The 18489-nt window shown below is 35.7% G+C and overlaps 3 protein-coding genes across 7 annotated transcripts in view; 1 reads left to right on the top strand and 2 right to left on the bottom strand.

The window, feature by feature from the left end:
* DHX36 (DEAH-box helicase 36) overlaps positions 1-2485 on the bottom strand; it is a 63594-nt gene extending 61109 nt beyond the window's left edge. For 2 of the 3 annotated variants that reach the window (XM_077864642.1, XM_077864641.1), the window contains exon 1: positions 2387-2485. Coding sequence is in view for 1 of the 3 variants with exons in the window: in XM_077864640.1 (XP_077720766.1) it covers positions 2387-2426 (40 nt within the window). In the remaining 2 variants the exon portion in view is untranslated. The remainder of the gene's footprint in view (positions 1-2386) is intronic. The other variant, XM_077864640.1, reaches the window with a different exon arrangement.
* Positions 1-18489, top strand: part of LOC144293670 (uncharacterized) — a 370284-nt gene that overhangs the window by 9938 nt on the left and 341857 nt on the right. The gene's annotated exons all lie outside the window — the stretch shown is intronic.
* Positions 3869-18489, bottom strand: part of GPR149 (G protein-coupled receptor 149) — a 65349-nt gene continuing 50728 nt past the window's right edge. The window contains exon 4 of the mRNA XM_077864644.1: positions 3869-5721. Within this exon, the coding sequence (XP_077720770.1) occupies positions 5146-5721 (576 nt within the window). The 3' untranslated portion in view covers positions 3869-5145. The remainder of the gene's footprint in view (positions 5722-18489) is intronic.

Genomic DNA, 18489 nt, shown 5'->3' with positions numbered 1-18489 from the left:
AAGAGCCTAAACCCTGAACCATATCTTAAAGGAAGAAGCTCAACTAGTAAGGAACATTCATTTAACTGCCGCTGCTTTTCTTCAACTCTACCAAATCTTGCACAAATACCTCTCTTTGGCAGGTCCTAAACCTGAAAACTTGCCAGCAAGAAAGACTGGAAAATAGAGTTTTCAGGCTTCTAGCCTCTGAAAAATCGAGGACATTAGAAACATTGGGATTTTCCAAAGTAGTAACAGAAAATAGACGCCAGAGGTAATTTTTTTTTCTCTCAAGCTACAGGCTCCATAGAAAAACGTATAAGAAGTTTGTAATTTATTTATTTACCAAGGAAATCCTTCCTATTTATTGACTCAGAATACAATACCATCACCATCTCCACTGCTAAACCCTAATCCTAGCAAATATCTCAACCCAAACTACTAAAATATTTCCTCCTGTTTCTTCCGTAATCATGTTTCTACTTGTATAGTCTTTTCTCCTTGACAACTAAAGACAGTAATTTTGTATTCAAATATGTCACTCCTTTGCTCAGAACCCTCCAATCACTTCCCACCTCATTTAGAATTAGATTCAAAGTCCACAGGTACCTGGTCTGCAAGGCCCTAATGAACTGTCCCTCCCTGCCCTTATCTGGTTTTATTTCCAATCACTATTTGTCTTTCTTACTCATTTGCATTTACATTGACCTCCTCAGTGGTTTCACAAAATACAAAAGGCATACTCTCACTTCTGGAAACTTGATGTTCCCTTTGCTAGAACTATGATTTCCCTAAACACATAGCATGTTTCATCACTGTATTTGACTGATGAAATATTGCCTTATCAGTGAAGCCTTTCCTAGCTGAAGTATTTGAAAAAGCACTCCTTCCATCATTGTCCTGTTATTTTTCTTACCATTTTTATTACCTCTGGTACCTACTTTCTGTCAATACATTTAGCATTACCTGAGATATACATGTACACGTGTATGGTATGCAAATGTGTAGTGTGGAACTTAACCCCATCCAAAGAGAGGTCTCTCCCCTTTGAGGAGGTTGGAACATCACGCTTTATACGAGTGACTTTGGCGTGGTGGATCAGCTAAATAGTAACGTGTGATTTCAGGTGGGACTTTGCATCATTCCTAAAGAGCTTGACTTCTTGAGGAGCTGGAAATCAATCAGGTGAGCAGTCAACCATTGCTTGCCTCTGCTCCTACCATGATGGAGCCCCAGTAAAGACACCAAGTTTCAAATGAGCTTTTCTTCTTGGCAATATTCCCTGTATGCTGTCTTACACTGATGGCTGGGAAAGTAATGCTGTCTAAGACTTCATGGGGAGCAGACAACAGAAGCTCCACATGTATAGACTTTTTCTGGACTCTGTTGTATGTTGCTTCTTCTCTTGGCTCATTTTAATCTGTATCCTTTCCCTGTAATGCACTGTAAGTAAGAAAACAGATTTCTGTGACTTTTGTGGGTCCTTCTAGTGAATTATTGAAACTGATCATGGTTTTGGGGATATCCCAAACTTGTAATCAGTGTCAGAAGTGAAGGAAGTCAGGGCACTGCATGGCTCAGTGGTTGAGCATCTGCCTTAGGCTCGGGCCATGATCCCGGGGTCCTGGGATCGAGTCCTGCATCAGGCTCCCCACAGAGAGCCTGCTTCTCCCTCTGCCTGTGTCTCTGCCTCTCTCTCTGTCTCTCATTCTCTCATAAACAAATAAATAAAATCTTTAAAAAAAAAAAGTGAAGGAAGTCTTGTATGGATTGTATTCTCTAAATTTGCACTTGGCTCAAACTCATTATGTATATACATTATACATATATAATGTATATTTGTGTGTGTGTTTTGTTTTTGTTCACATCCATAATCCTAAGTACCTGGAACAATTTCTAGCATATAGTAGGCTTTCATTAAATGTTATAATGAATAAATGAATGAAAGTAACTGAATAGAATGAGAAATTAAGAGAAAATCTGATAAAATCCAATATTAAAGAACCGTGTTGAGAAAAGCTTCCAAATAATGTATAACCAAATGGTTTTTATATTCTGAATAATGCTGTGGATTTCAAAATGGTTGCCTCTGCCAATCACAATTCTTTGAGATTATATCCATGTTTATATTAACTGGGAGTCTTAGGTATTATGTCTTTTCAGTTTGTAGAAGTCACCACCAGATGGTGATATTTTTATTAGGTAATAGTTTTTGTCTTCAGATTGATCAGTTTATAGAGAAAATAAATTATGCAGAGTATAGTACTACTAATAAAGCCTAACAGGGTAAGGTATTTAAATACAGCATAGGATATCTATAAAGGTATTTCCTATACCAGAAACACATTTTAACAATCATAATCACTTTAAATAGTAAGTAGACTTTATACTGATGTAGCTTACATACCCTTACTCTTTCTTAACAAGGATTGAGAGGAGCCATTCATGCTTAGTCGTAGCCCCTGTAGATTTTTCTTATAGCTTCAACTACAATTGGATTGGATGACGATGATGATGACGACACAATGACCACATGGGGCTCAATCCCAGAACCTTGAGATCATGACCTGAGCTGAAGGCAGACACTTAACTGACTGGACCATTCAGGTGCCCCTAATACAGCAAAACTTTTACGTGTATCTAGTGTATAGTTAATAGCTAAGGGCACTTAAATGGAAATATCCTAGTTTTTTTGTTTTGTTTTTTCCAGTTCTCTCAGCATAGGCCCAAATCCAATGAAAAGAAAATAATGCATAAGAGGGAAAAGGAGTATTACTGTCTTCCAGTTGAGTTCTTGTGCTCTTTAGATCTTGATTTCCATCATCTTCTCCTATGCATTGAAGAGCTGTAGCAATTATAAAGGATTTGTTTCTGTTTAAATCTTTATTATTTTCTTCACTTTTATTATGATTCTGTTTCTAATTTCCTTGCTGCCAAAAACTGTACTTTAAGGCAACAAAAATCACCTTTCTCTTTTGTAAAACTATACACCTAATTTAATATATCAAAGCACTATTAGAATATTCAACTTTTATCTTTATTTTTTTCAACTTTTAAAACAGGCATTCAATGCTATTAATCTATAATATTTGATTTGTCTAGCCATCTGTCATTATGGTAAAATAGCCCTCCATTATGGGGCATCTAAGTGGCTCAGTCAGTTAAGCAGCTGACTCTTGATTTCAACTCATGATCTTAGGGTTCTGGGATCAAGCCCAGCTTAGAGCAGAGTTGGGTTCTGCGCTCAGTGGGGAGTCTGCTGCAGGATTCTCTCTCTCCCTCTGCCATTCCACCCCCCCCCCCGAGTCTCTCTATCTCTTTCTAAACTAAATAAATAAATCTTAAAAAATAAAATAAAATAAAGTAGCCCTCAATTTTAAGGATATAAAAAGTCTTTTTAAATAAATTTGTCATGATAATATGTTTGAATTTGAACTTATATGTTATGCATTATTTGAGTCTTGCTTTACAAACTTTATTAATGGCATTACCTTTGTTTCCGAAGTTTAGAAGATGAGCTATTGAGAGATTAAATGAAAGATAAAGTCCATTGAGATAATTACTTTGAAAATAAGTTCTTTTTGGCAAAAAAAAAAAAAAAAAAAAAAGTCTTCTGAAGATGAAACATTCTGAAAGTTCATGTCAAGTAATTTAGAATTCTGACTCAGTATAATAAAATAGAAACCAAAGTAAATTATTAAAAAAAATAATAACCCCATCTGTAAATAGTAAATAAGATATGTGAGTGAGGTGAATAAGATAGTAAATAAGTAATAAATAGTAATAGTAAATAATAGTAATAAATAGTAATAGTAAATAAGATATGTGAGTGAGGCACACAAAATCAGATACCATGTAAAATGTCAACTCAATAACCTTGGAAAATAAATATTTCAGTAATGCATTTAATGTATGTTTAAAGGAAGATCAGAATAAAGCATTTTGAAGTAAAATCAATTTGTAATTTTTGAAATATACATTGCTAATATTCTGACAAGGTGATTCCTGTTTTATGCAATATAACATTTGCAAACATTGCATAACTACTTTTAAAATTAGTCTTGAAATGTATACCTTACACTCATTTAATAAAATATATTGAATTTGCTTGAGATATACATATCTTTGAGAAAAAAAAAAAACTCAAAAGCACCTAAAGTTAGAACAATATTTGTACTAAAATTTTCTGTACTTCAAGAATGGCCGAGAAAATTTGCCAAATCTGCAACTTTAGAAACACACTTTTATTTTTTTACTTAGTGGATTTTCCTCTACTTTACCCAGAAGTTTGTTAATCTAGCTGAGTATACCTCACAGAACTTAATCTGGCAGTGTTTTTCCCAAATTTCTGCTTAAATAAAACAATTCTAGAAATGATAATGTGTACATTTACAACCTTTTTCCAGTAATGTTTGAGTGATGGATTACTAATTCCACTTGTAACACACAGCATTTTGTGTCAAGGGCAGTCTTGACATAATGAAAAGATGAAAGGAAAATACATTTAAGAGTGAAAGGAAGAAAAACATTTAGTAAGCAATTTGTACTTTATAGAAATGAAGGAAACAATTATTTACAGACTACAGGCATGCATGTTTCAAAGTTGGAAGCTAGTCTGCCATTTTACATGAGAATATATTTCCTAGACATGAGTGTAAAGCTAAAGCAGTAACTGTAATAAGCTTGTTTTGCTAGGCACATGTAGGCAAGTCTCTTTAAATAAACTCAGAGTTTTGCTACATTTCTTCCATTCCCAAAATATCTTCTCACCCCTTGCAGTAAAGGCCAGCATTATGTGTTGAAACATGAGCATGTGAACAGTATATTCACTGAATTTTTGCAATTTTCTCTTTACTCTGAGGATGACCAGAAGGCAAAAACTTTAGTAAATGAGGCTGATATTTAATCTAGAAAACAGCTTTAGGAATCGGATAAGAAACAAATCTTTTAATTACCACAGTGTGTGATCTACAGATAATACATCAAAAGCACTTAAGTGTGTACACAAGTTCCAGCTGCTTAGCCTAAAAACAATTAACTACAAAATCTGTAATGCTTATGTAAACCAACAAGAAATAAAGGAAATCAAATAGCCTCAGAACAAAAATGTTTAGTTGAGCAGTTTGAACTCACAGACTCCCTTCTTGCCTTTATTAGACCAAATGATCACTGGTTACCCTTGCTTTCTTCCTCTCTTTTTCTGTAAGCTTTATTTAATAACTGGATTTCCTCCTGGTAACCATCCTTCTCTTGATGCTGCCGTTTACTGTTTTGCCTGTGTGCTTCAACAGTGTCCGGAATGGAGATGTTGATATCACCGTCAGGATTACTCGTGGGTAAAAAGAGAGAGTATGAGGCTGTTTCCCCTAAATCACAGGAAACAAATCTGTTTTCTTTCCTTGAGTAGCGTAGGGATGGAGATCTGACCTGTGTCGAGGACTGGCTGATGTTACTAATGATTGACACAGTGTCCAAGGCTTCTTCATTATCACAAATTTCGAGAACTTCCAAGTGTATTTTCACGCTGGTGTCCGCAAATGTGGAGGGAGTGTCTTCTGAGTTTGGTTCATGGCCAACACTTTTGGATCGATAGACTTCTATTTTCTTGGAGGCTGGGGTTATTTTTTGTCCTTCTGCACTTACCTCATAGGTAGATAGAGATAGGGTTTTCCCTGTAGGCGCTTGGAGAGACACGGTCCCCTGGAATGCGCACAAGGGAATGGCCAGGGCACCACCAGAACGCTGGGGACAAAAACAAATTGTTATTATTGAAAACTGGTTTCTGAAATTAGGCCATTTGGAAATTCATTTTATTTATCACTGTGGTAAAGTTTTTCCATTTTATCCAAAATGCATTTCCCTAGAAACGTTTATCAATGAGATTTAAATTCTTCCATCTAAAACCTATAGTTCAGTTTCTCCTAGTCAAATATAACATCTAAATGAGGACATCCAGGAACCTATTTTTTGAAGATAGAGGACATATTCTTGTAGTTTAAGGCAAATTTGAGTATTGCTGGGCGCAGCAGTAGATGTTTCCAAAGGCAGAATGTGGGCCAAAAATTGAATGCATATTTACAATCTGGAATTGCTTTTATGTTTTTGTTACATTAAAAAGTTTGCATAGGTTGAAAGAAATGCAGATTGTTATCAAAATGCACTTTCTTCCTGCTTAGTATGTCAGAGAGAATAATAATTGTGAAACTGTGATTCAGATTAAGTATGAAGTATATTTCAGCTGTTAGGTTTGAGCATACAGAAGAGGAACCAGATGTCCCAGGACAGTGCTAAACTGTGCTACACCGTGCTTGCTTTTTCACAGAGAAATCACAGTCACTAAAGTAAATCCAATAATAGAGAACTTCCTCACATCTCTGCAAAAAATGTTCTTAAGGTTAGAACCTTCTATATTATATTTAAGACTTCACATGTTAAGATTTTTAAAAATCTGTACTCACCATGGATAAGTACTTAAGAAATGAAAGAAAACAGACTAAATCCTATAATAGCCAGTATTTTATATTATTGATTCATGCCTTCTTACTTCAGTTGACTTGTTTTCTTTTTCAATTACGTTAGTCTCAGAAGATACCAAACTCCTAGAGCAATGTTCTGAAAGCTAGATTCCCAGATTGGTGTCATCAGCATTACCTTACAAATTGTAAGAAATGCAGATTTTTTTAGCCCAATTCCAGATCTACTGAATTAGAAACTTCGGGGATGAGTTCCAGTGATCTATTTTAACAAGCCCTCCAAGTGATCCTGCTGCACAGTAAGGTTTGCAATCCCTAACTAAAGAAATGTTTTAGTCTGGAAAAAGAAAGGGTAGGAAGATGGTCAATAGACACTTTTTATACATGTGCTGTCTACCTAAAAGTTACTTTTTAGCTGAGTTACTAACTAAATTGGCTTAAATGTGTCTTTACAGGGGAATTGGCATGAGGGCTCATCATATTTTGCCAATTTAGGATGATCAACCTTCCTGTTTGCCTGTAACTATGCCAGCTTTAGCACTGAAATTCTTGCATCTCAGGAAACCTCTTAGTTCTAGAAAAACCAGGATAGTTGGTCACCTTATTTGCCATGGGCATTCTGTAAATGGACCTAAGTGTGGCTGGAAGAAGGCCAGGACTTCTCTTCTACTAAAAGAAATTTTTAAGGGAGGATGTATCATAAGATTCATTTAGGTGCCTTCATGCCCAATTCTTTGAATTTAAGGACAATGAAAAATACAGTCTAGGATATATGAGACATGTTACCAGTCTTTTGCAGTTATTCTCTATGGAGAGATCTTGAATCCTCTTTATCCATAAAGGTTCCTGGGAACCTGATTTTAGGGCTTTGTACCATAAAGGGTTGAAAACTTTGAACACTTACATTATAAAGTTCAGCTTACCCTTCTGCTGAGGCAAAGAACGTCATCAACTTCACATGTGTGACTGAAGCAGGGAAATAGGGACAATACTTAGGTTCATTACTATACCAAAGCATTGTTTGAGTGGTAGCAACTTTCAGCAAAGGGGAAATGGCCTTCATTTATTTATTTTTTTTAATTTATCCATTCATTAAACATTTGCTGAGTGTTATAGTAGTCCTCCCTAGCCACAGTTTCACTTTTCACAATTTCAGTGTGATCTGACAGCAGACTATCCTCCTTCTGCAGAAGGTCAGTAGTAGCACAACGCTATGTCACAGTGCTTGTGTCATTCACCTCACTTTCATCTCATCATGTAGGTATTTTATCATCTCATCACAAGAAGAAGGGAATAAATACAGTGCAATAAGATAGTTTGAGAAAGAGAACACATTCCCATAACTTTTATATACTGTTTTAATTGTTCCGTTTTATTATTAGTTATTTCTGTTCATCTCTTACTGTGCCTAATTTATAAATTAAACTTTAAAAAAAATAAAAAAATAAAAATAAATAAACTTTAGCATAGGTATGTTTGTATAGAAAAAAGCATAATAGATTTTGGGTTTGGTACTAACAAGGGTTTCAGACATCCCATTTTGGGTCTTGGAATGTATCCCCTACGGATAAGGGGCGAGTACAGTGCGTATAAGATTCTGAACTTTCATTGGTACACAGATGTACTATCTCTTCCTTCAAAGACCTCATAGATATAATTGGGTGACAAAAGCATGTAACAAAGAAAATAAAATCTTAGTTCCAACTATTTTAGTAGAGATAAGAACCAAGCTCTATGGAATCCAAGGAATGACCACTTTTGGTAAAGAGATTTCATACCTGATGGCATTTGAAATTGATCTTAAGAATTAAGAAAAGAGGAATCAGAAAAGACCCCGAATAGCCAGGGGAATTTTAAAAAAGAAAACCATATCTGGGGGCATCACGATGCCAGATTTCAGGTTGTACACAAAGCTGTGGTCATCAAGACAGTGTGGTACTGGCACAAAAACAGACACATAGATCAATGGAACAGAATAGAGAACCCAGAAGTGGACCCTCAACTTTATGGTCAACTAATATTCGATAAAGGAGGAAAGACTATCCATTGGAAGAAAGACAGTCTCTTCAATAAATGGTGCTGGGAAAATTGGACATCCACATGCAGAAGAATGAAACTAGACCACTCTCTTTCACCAGACACAAAGATAAACTCAAAATGGATGAAAGATCTAAATGTGAAACAAGATTCCATCAAAATCCTAGAGAAGAACACAGGCAACACCCTTTTTGAACTCAGCCACAGTAACTTCTTACAAGATACATCCACGAAGGCAAAAGAAACAAAAGCAAAAATGAACTATTGGGACTTCATCCAGATAAGAAGCTTTTGCACAGCAAAGGATACAGTCAACAAAACTCAAAGACAACCTACAGAATGGGAGAAGATATTTGCAAATGACGTATCAGATAAAGGGCTAGTTTCCAAGATCTGTAAAGAACTTCTTAAACTCAACACCAAAGAAACAAACAATCCAATCATGAAATGGGCAAAACATGAATAGAAATCTCACAGAGGAAGACACAGACATGGCCAACACGCACATGAGAAAATGGTCCGCATCACTGGCCATCAGAGAAATACAAATCAAAACCACAATGAGATACCACCTCACACCAGTGAGAATGGGGAACATTAACAAGGCAGGAAACCACAAATGTTGGAGAGGATGCGGAGAAAGGGAACCCTCTTACACTGTTGGTGGGAATGTGAACTGGTGCAGCCACTCTGGAAAACTGTGTGGAGGTTCCTCAAAGAGTTAAAAATAGACCTGCCCTATGACCCAGCCATTGCACTGTTGGGGATTTACCCCAAAGATTCAGATGCAATGAAACGCCGGGACACCTGCACCCCGATGTTTCTAGCAGCAATGTCCACAATAGCCAAGCTGTGGAAGGAGCCTCGGTGTCCATCGAAAGATGAATGGATAAAGCAGATGTGGTCTATGTATACAATGGAATATTCCTCAGCCATTAGAAACGACAAATACCCACCATTTGCTTCAACGTGGATGGAACTGGAGGGGATTATGCTGAGTGAAATGAGTCAATCGGAGAAGGACAAACATTATATGTTCTCATTCATTTGGGGAATATAAATAATAGTGAAATGGAATAGAGGGGAAGGGAGAAGAAATGGGTAGGAAATATCAGAAAGGGAGACAGAACATGAGAGACTCCTAACTCTGGGAAACGAACTAGGGGTGGTGGAAGGGGAGGAGGGCGGGGGGTGGGGGTGAATGGGTGACGGGCACTGAGGGGGGCACTTGATAGGATGAGCACTGGGTGTTATTCTGTATGTTGGCAAATTGAACACCAATAAAAAATAAATTTATTATTAAAAAAATGAAAAAAAGAATTAAAAGATTTACAGTTTCAAAAGCTTTGCTTTCTGAGTCGTAAGTCATGAGAAGAAGAAATTAAAAACTTCCTATCCTGAGAACAATTTTTATCAAAGACAGAAATTTGCTTTTTCTATGGACTGAAATAAAAATAAAAATGGACTGAAATATTTTTTTTTAAAGATTTTATTTATTTATTCATAGAGACACAGAGAGAGAGAGGGGCAGAGGAACAGGCAGAGGGAGAAGCAGGCTCCATGCAGGGAGACCGATGTGGGACTCGATCCAGGGTCCCCAGGATCACAACCCAGGCTGCAGGCGGTGCTAAACCGCTGTGCCACCAGGGCTGCCCTGAAATGTTATTTAATCAGAAAAGTTGTCATTTAATGATGTGAATTATAAATACTTCCTTCTTCATTCTGAGAGCTAGTAATATGAAAACTTAACTTCCTTACATTATACTTTATTGCAAGAAGAAAAAAAGGCCCCATCTCAGTGCTTAAAAAATTGTTTTCTCTTCGACATAGTACACTATATAAACAAAGTCCTATGGAGTACACTAGTTTAAAAAAGAAAAATGGGATGAGAAACTGAGTCCTCATACAGTGTTTAGCAGTATTGGCATGTCTGTCTTAAAAGAACCTTCACTAGAGCATCAATAGTATGACCGTATCTTTATCTGTATCTTTATATTAATTGTGCATCACTGATGAGCAGTTCATATAAAAGCAGATGTGATAAAGATTTTTTTGTATCTGATATCATACATCCACATAATGTGATTTCAGTAATTCTCTCATGTTAACTTTACTTAAATGAACAAACAAGCTTTACTGAGTTATTAAATGACATTAACGACATTCGAGAATTGCATAGTGCCAGAGTTTAGCTAAGTACGAAGTCTGTTATTTGAAAATAGTACACAAAGTCTTGTGTTATCAAAACTAGACTTTGACGGGTGCCCGGGTGGCTCAGTTGGTTAAGTGTCATGATCTCATGGGTGGGTGGTGAGACTGAGCCCCACGTTGGGCTCCATGATTAGCAGGGAGTCTGCTTGCAGATTCCCTCCTTCTCTTCCTCCCACCACTCGCACACTCATGGGGCTTGCTCTTTCTCAAATAAATCTTTAAAAAAAAATTACACTGTGAAACATTCTTTTTTTTTTTTTTTAGATATTTATTTATTTATTTATGATAGACATAGAGAGAGAGAGAGGTGCAGAGACACAGGAGGAGGGAGAAGCAGGCTCCATGCCGGGAGCCCAACATGGGACTCCATCCTGGGACTCCAGGATTGCACCCTGGGCCAAAGGCAGGCGCTAAACCGCTGAGCCACCCAGGGATCCCCAACTGTGAAACATTCTTATTCAAAGGGATAGTCTTCATTTGAGAGTCACACAAGTCAAAACACAGAGACAGATTGTACAGAAGCAGATGTGAGCATACATCTTTACACTTTTAATCCACAATTGACATGTTAATTTCAGCAAAATGGTACTGTCACTTTAAGCCAATTTGGTAATTTTAATGTTACTGGTTATGAAAGTATTTCATGTATAAATTTATTTTGCTTTTAGATTTGTATAAGGACTGTAAATGTAAAGAGTTTTACTGAATATTATTTATACGTCCTTAAACAAAATCATAAAAATTTGATTGGACAGTAAGATTCATGGATTTATTCTTTTCTTTCAGAGAGACCTGTATGTTATTTAAGTTAGAGAAACATTCCTCCAGGTGAGGGAAAATGAGACCTTGAATGAAGGGAGAAGTAAAAGGGATAGAGATTCAGGAAGACATCTAACAATTTGAGTAAAATAAACAATTTCCAACTGTCTTGCAATATGGAAGGAAGGCTAAAATGGAGAGAGATAAGTAGCAAAAAAAAAAACAGACTAACTGAACCACTATTATGTATTAAGATTGGGTTAGCTGATGGGTCTGTAGCAAGGAATGAAGAGGCTGTCATATCTTAAGAGTTCATAGAATACACAAATACCAAGCTCGTAAACAATTGCATTTCCATGTGACTCATGCTACCAAAGACCTAGGCTGGAGAATTATAAGAATATGGAATAAAAGCACGTAACCAAGGTGGACTGAAGGAAAAGGAGACCTGGACAGGGCTCAGTTTTTATAGATGAAAAGAAATACTTGAAATCAGTCCTACTCTTTAGCATTGTTCTTAGCTAGATAACAGTCAAGGAAAAGGAATATGAAACATAAATATTGAGCAGGAAGAGATACAATTATCACAATTTTCATGTGAAAATGTCTACTTAGAAATTCTGAAGAAGAGACTCTAAAAAAGAACTAATTTGGAAATTTAGTAAGGTTGCTAAATTGTGGGTAAATGTTAAGACATCAATAGCAGTTACCAATTAAAAATATATTTTAAAAAGGTCCCATTCAAAATAGTAATAAACCTATAGAAATATGTGAGAGCAATATGAAAAAACACTATAATGAAAGAACTCCTGAATAAATAGGAGACAATGTTTCCACATGGGAAAACTCTATTGTAAATATGGCAATTTTATTTCATCAATTTAGTACAATTTTAATAAAAAAACTTAATAGAATATCAATGAAATTTTACTTGGCACATGCAAGTTCCTCCTAAGATTTATCTGCAAGAATCAATGTTTATGTATAACCAAGAAATTTTGGAAACAGACTAATAAGGTAGATTTACAAACATAATATGAAGCTACAGTAATTAATACAGGTTGATAATGGCAAAATATGATAAGTAGTCAAGAAACAAAATATAGTATATCACAAAGATGGCATTTCAAAATAGAATCAATTGGCTTTCCATTATAAAATTAAATTAGATTCCTTTTCATGTTATAAGCAAAAATAATTCCTTGAGTCTTAATAATGCCTTTTAAATGCTGTTTGAGGAAGACCTTTACAAATCTGGAATGAAAATCAGAAATGACAAAATAAAAGGGACAGATTTTATTGCAGAAAAGTTGAAAATGTCTGTGTAGAAATTGATGCTGAAAGCAAAGGTAAAAAAACAAATGGCATCCTAGGAGAAAATATTTGCAGCATACATAAGACAAAGTTTTATAGTTATAAAGAGTTTCTCCGAATCAATGAGATAAACATCCCAAAAGAAAAAAAGGAAGTGGGCAAAGCAATTGAAGGAAGAAATACAAGTGGAGAATAAACATGTGAAAAGATACTCAATTTCACCAATAATCAAAAAAATGTAAGTAAAACAATGGTTCATTTTTAGCATCTCAGATTGCCCTCCACAAAGAGAAAGGGGCGGGGGGGGGAGAAAGAAAGGAAGAAATAAAAGGCTAGAATGCCATCTTTAGAGTACATTTTGATTGTAGTTGATTATAAAATAAAACTACATATACTTACCAGCAATCCTATTTCTGTGAGTCAGTCCCACCACCAAATATCAACACATAGTATTGTTTATTTCACCACTGTTATAAGTCCCCAAATAGAAATAACCTAAATGTACTGGAAAACTGTCTTGAAAGAATGAGATAAAGCTGTAAGTCTTGCCTGGGTAAAATAATTTCGATACATTTGGAGTGATAATAGCAACTTTAAGTTGCAAAACAATATGTAAAGTATGATCTAATTTTCTTGTAGGAAAAACACCTACCAGAAAGCAACTCAGCAAGCGATACCTGTACCAGAATAAAAGATACAGACACACAGCACACACATATATTCTAGGCACAGGAAATATCTGAAAGGCTACATTCCAAACAGTTGTTTCCTCTGGAAGTGGGCGGGGGGGGAGGACTTCAACTTTTATGTTTTATATGTCTAAATTGTTTAATGATGATGATGATGACTTTGCTTATGGAAGTCTATTAGGTAAAAGAGGAGGCAGAGAGTGCAAAATATTACTAGAAGGGCATCCAGGATGTGGGGTAGGCTACTGAGTGGGTGCTGTCTATGATGATAGCTCAGAGTTCACTTTGGTAGTCAGTTTGGAGGTTGTGCAGTATTTGGGGTTTGTGCTATATTGGAGGTTTGTTTCTGCTGCATTTGGGGTTTATGCTATTTTTAGGGTAGGAGAGAGGACACAAGGTGCGTGCAGAGCACTGTCACAAAATTTTACTCTGATGGTTGATTGATTAGAATGAGAGTCCCAACTGGGGTATAGTTTATTTTCTATCCCCTTTTTCCCCCATTTTTTTAAAGAGTAGCAAATGGTGCTTTTGACAAGAAAAATAAACATTTTAGAATATCAGAAATGAAAAGGATCAATCATATGGACCTAAGAAGACAAAATAAAGTGACTAGGGTCTGTCATGAGTCAGATTCTCTTCACTAATTTTACTGTGAAAACTAGTATAAACATTTGAGTCCAACAATCTTTCAATGCAAACATTAAGTTCAAATAAAGAATCCCACTTCAGAAAAAACACATATAATTTGAATCACAAACTGCAATGTCATCCACAGATTTGTAAGCCATTCAAAAAGTTCAAGAATAATTTCAAAGTAAGACTAAAAGTAAAAAGCATTAAATCTTAAGTGAAATTTAACATTAATTGTGAGGAGATTTAAAAAAAAACCCTGTTATTATTGGTTTAACTTATCTTTATCTTTGTACTGGGTTGACTAGTGTGTCTCATCCAAATTTATATCCACCTATACCTTGTGAATATAGTGTTATTTGGAAATAGAGTATTTTCAAACATAACCAAACTAAAATGAGGTCATAATGGATATGGGTGGGCCCTCATCCAGTGACTGATATCCTTTTAAGAAGAGAAATTTGGACATAGACTCACATAGAGGGAAGATGGCCACGTGAAGAAAGAGACAGCACTTAGAGCTATGCTATTATAAACCAAGAAATGATCCTCCCCTAGAGCCTGCTGACACCTTGACTTTGGACTTCTGGCCTCCAGAAATATGAGACAATAGATTTCTGTTGTTTTAAACTGTCTTAAGTTTGCAGTAATTATTTGTTACAGAAGTTCTAGGAAATTAATACAGTGTTTTATGCAAACAGGTAAAAAATACTTATGAAAAACATTTGCAAAGTTCTACAGCTGCCCATTTTCTTCTGGAGACTGGAACTGTGTAGCATTTTTGCCAAATCCAAGCAGAATGTAATCTCCTCCAGGGAAAGGAATATTTCCTTATGGGTCTTTATTTTCTTTATCATCTATGCCAGTGCCTGACACGTGGTAGGCCCTCAAAAAATATTTGTTGAATGAGTAACCATGTGCATGAATGAATGAATCTGCAACATTGACCTTGTTTTAGATTCCATATTTTAATTTACTAAAGCAGAAAACAATAAGATCATGTTTCAAAAGTGTTAGTGTTTAAAATTTATTTTTTTTATATTTTAACAGCCCTATATAATAAAAGATAATAGTTGCAGATGCATCAGAAGGTGATTTTAAACATATCCTTTTTATAAAAATAAAAGAACATTATGGGAATGAATTATAGGTGAATGTTTACTGCATGATTAAAAAAGTGATAAGATTCAGAGAGCATAAAACTAGTCATTTCATAGTCTCTACTTTCTTTCCATTTAAAAGTCTATGAATTAGCATATGCTGTCAGGAATAATGATAATCCATTATTGCTGTACCCCTGAGCGTAGGTGGCTGGGAGCTTTTTTATTTGGAAATGAAAAGCAGTCTCTAAACCTCACAAATGCTTCAGGAGGAGAGAGCGTGCCATGTAAACACATTAGCACAAATAATCTGCTGTGATAATTGATTCAGACTTACTGACCTTGGGCATATTGAACTTTTTATTTCTTTACTATAAGCCTCGGTGGGTTCAGGGTGAAATTATAATATAAAAGAGCTGCTCCAAATTTCTCTCCTAACAAGGTGAAGTATTGTGTTATCTGAATCACTCAATTTAAGAAAGACATATTATAACACGTACAATCATAGCACTTACCAAACCACGGAGTTCTTATTTCTCATTTTATAAAGGGAGAATTGGCAGCCAGAGAGATGAAGCCACTTTCCCAGGGTCACACAAGTAACAGTAGGATAGATGTCTTGATGCCCAGTTAAGTGTTCTTTCCAATGTACCATGTTGTCACTTTAAAATAAGTCTGCTTTAGCCAAGAGTAGATCATGGGTTTTCTGCCCTGGAAGCTAGAATCCTATCACAAACTCATGAGTAATCCAAGTGACTAACAATTTTAATCTAAATTAAAATATAGATGATCTTTAGGTTATTTAGGTGAGTCTTAGGCATCTAAAAGCACAGACATTGAAAAAATAAGTCAAGCAGACCATCTAAGATGGTTTGAAGGAGAAGAGATAAAGACACTAAAAACAAAAATAAGAGGGAGAATGAGAACTTTGTGAGAAAACAATAAACTAGAGTTTTAATAATTTACTTTTGGAATTTTATTTAAAACTGTGTGATTGCAATATTTTCGACTTCTAAAATATTCCTTGTGTCATCTTCCCAGCTTCATTTAAATGTTTAGTACACCAGAATAAGGAGGACACATGAATTACTCAAGAAAAAGAAATAAGGGGCACCTGGGTGGCTTAGTGGTTGAGTGTCTGCCTTTGGCTCAGCATGATCCCAGGGTCCTGGGATTGAGTTCCGCATCAGGCTCATCACAGGGAGCCTGCTTCTCCCTTTGCCTATGTCTCTGCCTCTCTATGTCTCTCATGAATAAATAAAATCTTTTAAAGAGGGCAAGAAAATAAGGACCTTTATAAAGGGCACCATGTATCATTGAAAGTGCTAGGTTATTTAACACATTTGACTTAATCCTCACAGATCTTTAAACTGTAAATTAAGCCTCCTTTTTTTTTTAATGATTTAAAGTTTCACAACTGAATAACAAATTTAGGATTTATATCCATCGTAACAAATATTTATTGATTCTACTAAACAGAAGCCATATGTCAGACTACTTACCAAGCATTTTATATACATTTTCTTACTTGATTTTCTTATCAACCTTACAAAATAGAGACACTCATTATCCCAATTTTGTAAATAGTGTAATTGAGCCATGGGGATATAAGTCAGTAAATGGCATAGTCAAATCCCAATCCAAGATTATCTCAAACACTCTGCTCTTAGCCATTCTGTTACTACAAGTCATAATGTTTGTAATAAAATATGAATAATATCTCATTCTCCTAACCCAGTTAGAACCCACTATGTCCTGTGAATGATTAATTGATTCACACCAAGAAATGAAAGGAGTATTTAGAGAAGGTACTTGAGAAAATGGTTTTAAAACAGGTCCTAAAAGATAATTTCAGTAGGCAGAAAGTAAGAAAAATGAATTCCAGGATGAGGGAATAGTAAGACCAAAGGCAAATGGAATTTGGTGGGAATGATATAGTACAAGGAAATGAGACTAGAAACAGAGGTTGGGCCCAGGGCAAGGAGCCCTGTATACCAGGGTAATGAGTTATGATTATATTCCATGGGCAAGGGGCAAATGTGATTTTTGTTTTCACACTTATGGAAGGAAAGAAATTAATATGTATGGAAGTCTACTATGTGCAGGCAGTGCATTTGGCACTTTACATGTGAAATCTAGTTTAATACAACAATCTATAAGGGAGATAAAAATTATTTTGCAGACAAGCAGATTGAGGTGTGGAAAGGTTAACCAACTTTCTTAGGTTACAATGTTAAGTTTTGAACTGTGATCTAAATTCAACCCAGACTCCAGATGTTTTCTACTATCCCACTTAAAGTCTAAGAAGATGATGGGGATCCTGTGAAAGATAGATTGGAGGAAGGGGACCATGGCGTCAGGGAGATCAGTCAGCAGGTTTTAAAAGCCACTGTGCGCCAAGGGTAAGGGAATCTGAGTTTCAATACTGGTAGTGGAAATGGCAAATTTGAGATGGGCTCCAGGGGAATTGCAGAGGCAAAATTTGCATACACCTATCATAGAACTCAGTTGAGTCACTGTCGTTATAATCCTTACCTTTCTAAGTCTCAGTTTCTCATTTGTAAAATATGAAGAATAAATGAGCTAATGAATGTAAAATGATTAGCTGAGTGCCTCACACAATGTGCTCCATAAGTATTAGCTATTAGGTATTATTGGGAGGTGAGTAAGACAGGAACCCATGATGTCTTTCAGATTTCTAGTGCCAGTAGTTGCAATAAGGAGATCAGGAGGATGTACATAAGGTAATACTACCTTTGCAGTCTTCATCTCCTAATCAGGCAGCATGTTCCTCTGCAGTATTTTGTCCTAATGGTCTAAAGATGCTAAATAAAAGCCAGAGGTTATGAGAATGGGTTAAAAACATGACAACTACACACTGTCTATGAAAAACTCACTCTAGATATAATGCTACAGGCAGGCTGGAAGTTGAAAGATGGAAAAAGATATAGCGCACAAATATCAATCAAAGGAAAGCAGAATTGGCTATATTAATATCAGATAAAATAGACTTCAGAGCAGAGAATATAACTAGACACAGGGAGGATTATTACATAGTGATGAAAATATAAGTCTACCAAGAAGATACAGCAAACCTAACTGTGTATACACCAAATAACAGAGTTACAAAATACATAAAGCAAACTGATAGAACTGAAAGGAGAGATGGTCAAGTTCACAGTTGCAGCTAGAGATTTCACTACCCTTCTCTCAATAATTAATAGAACAGCTAAACAGAGATCAGCAAGGATATGGAAAAATACCATCAACTAACATGATCTAATCAATATTTGTTGA

This window comes from Canis aureus, chromosome 22, assembly GCF_053574225.1.
Source record: "Canis aureus isolate CA01 chromosome 22, VMU_Caureus_v.1.0, whole genome shotgun sequence".
NCBI lineage: Eukaryota > Metazoa > Chordata > Mammalia > Carnivora > Canidae > Canis > Canis aureus.
Note: the sequence above shows the minus strand (reverse complement) of the source record. Positions and strands in the feature narration are given on the sequence as shown.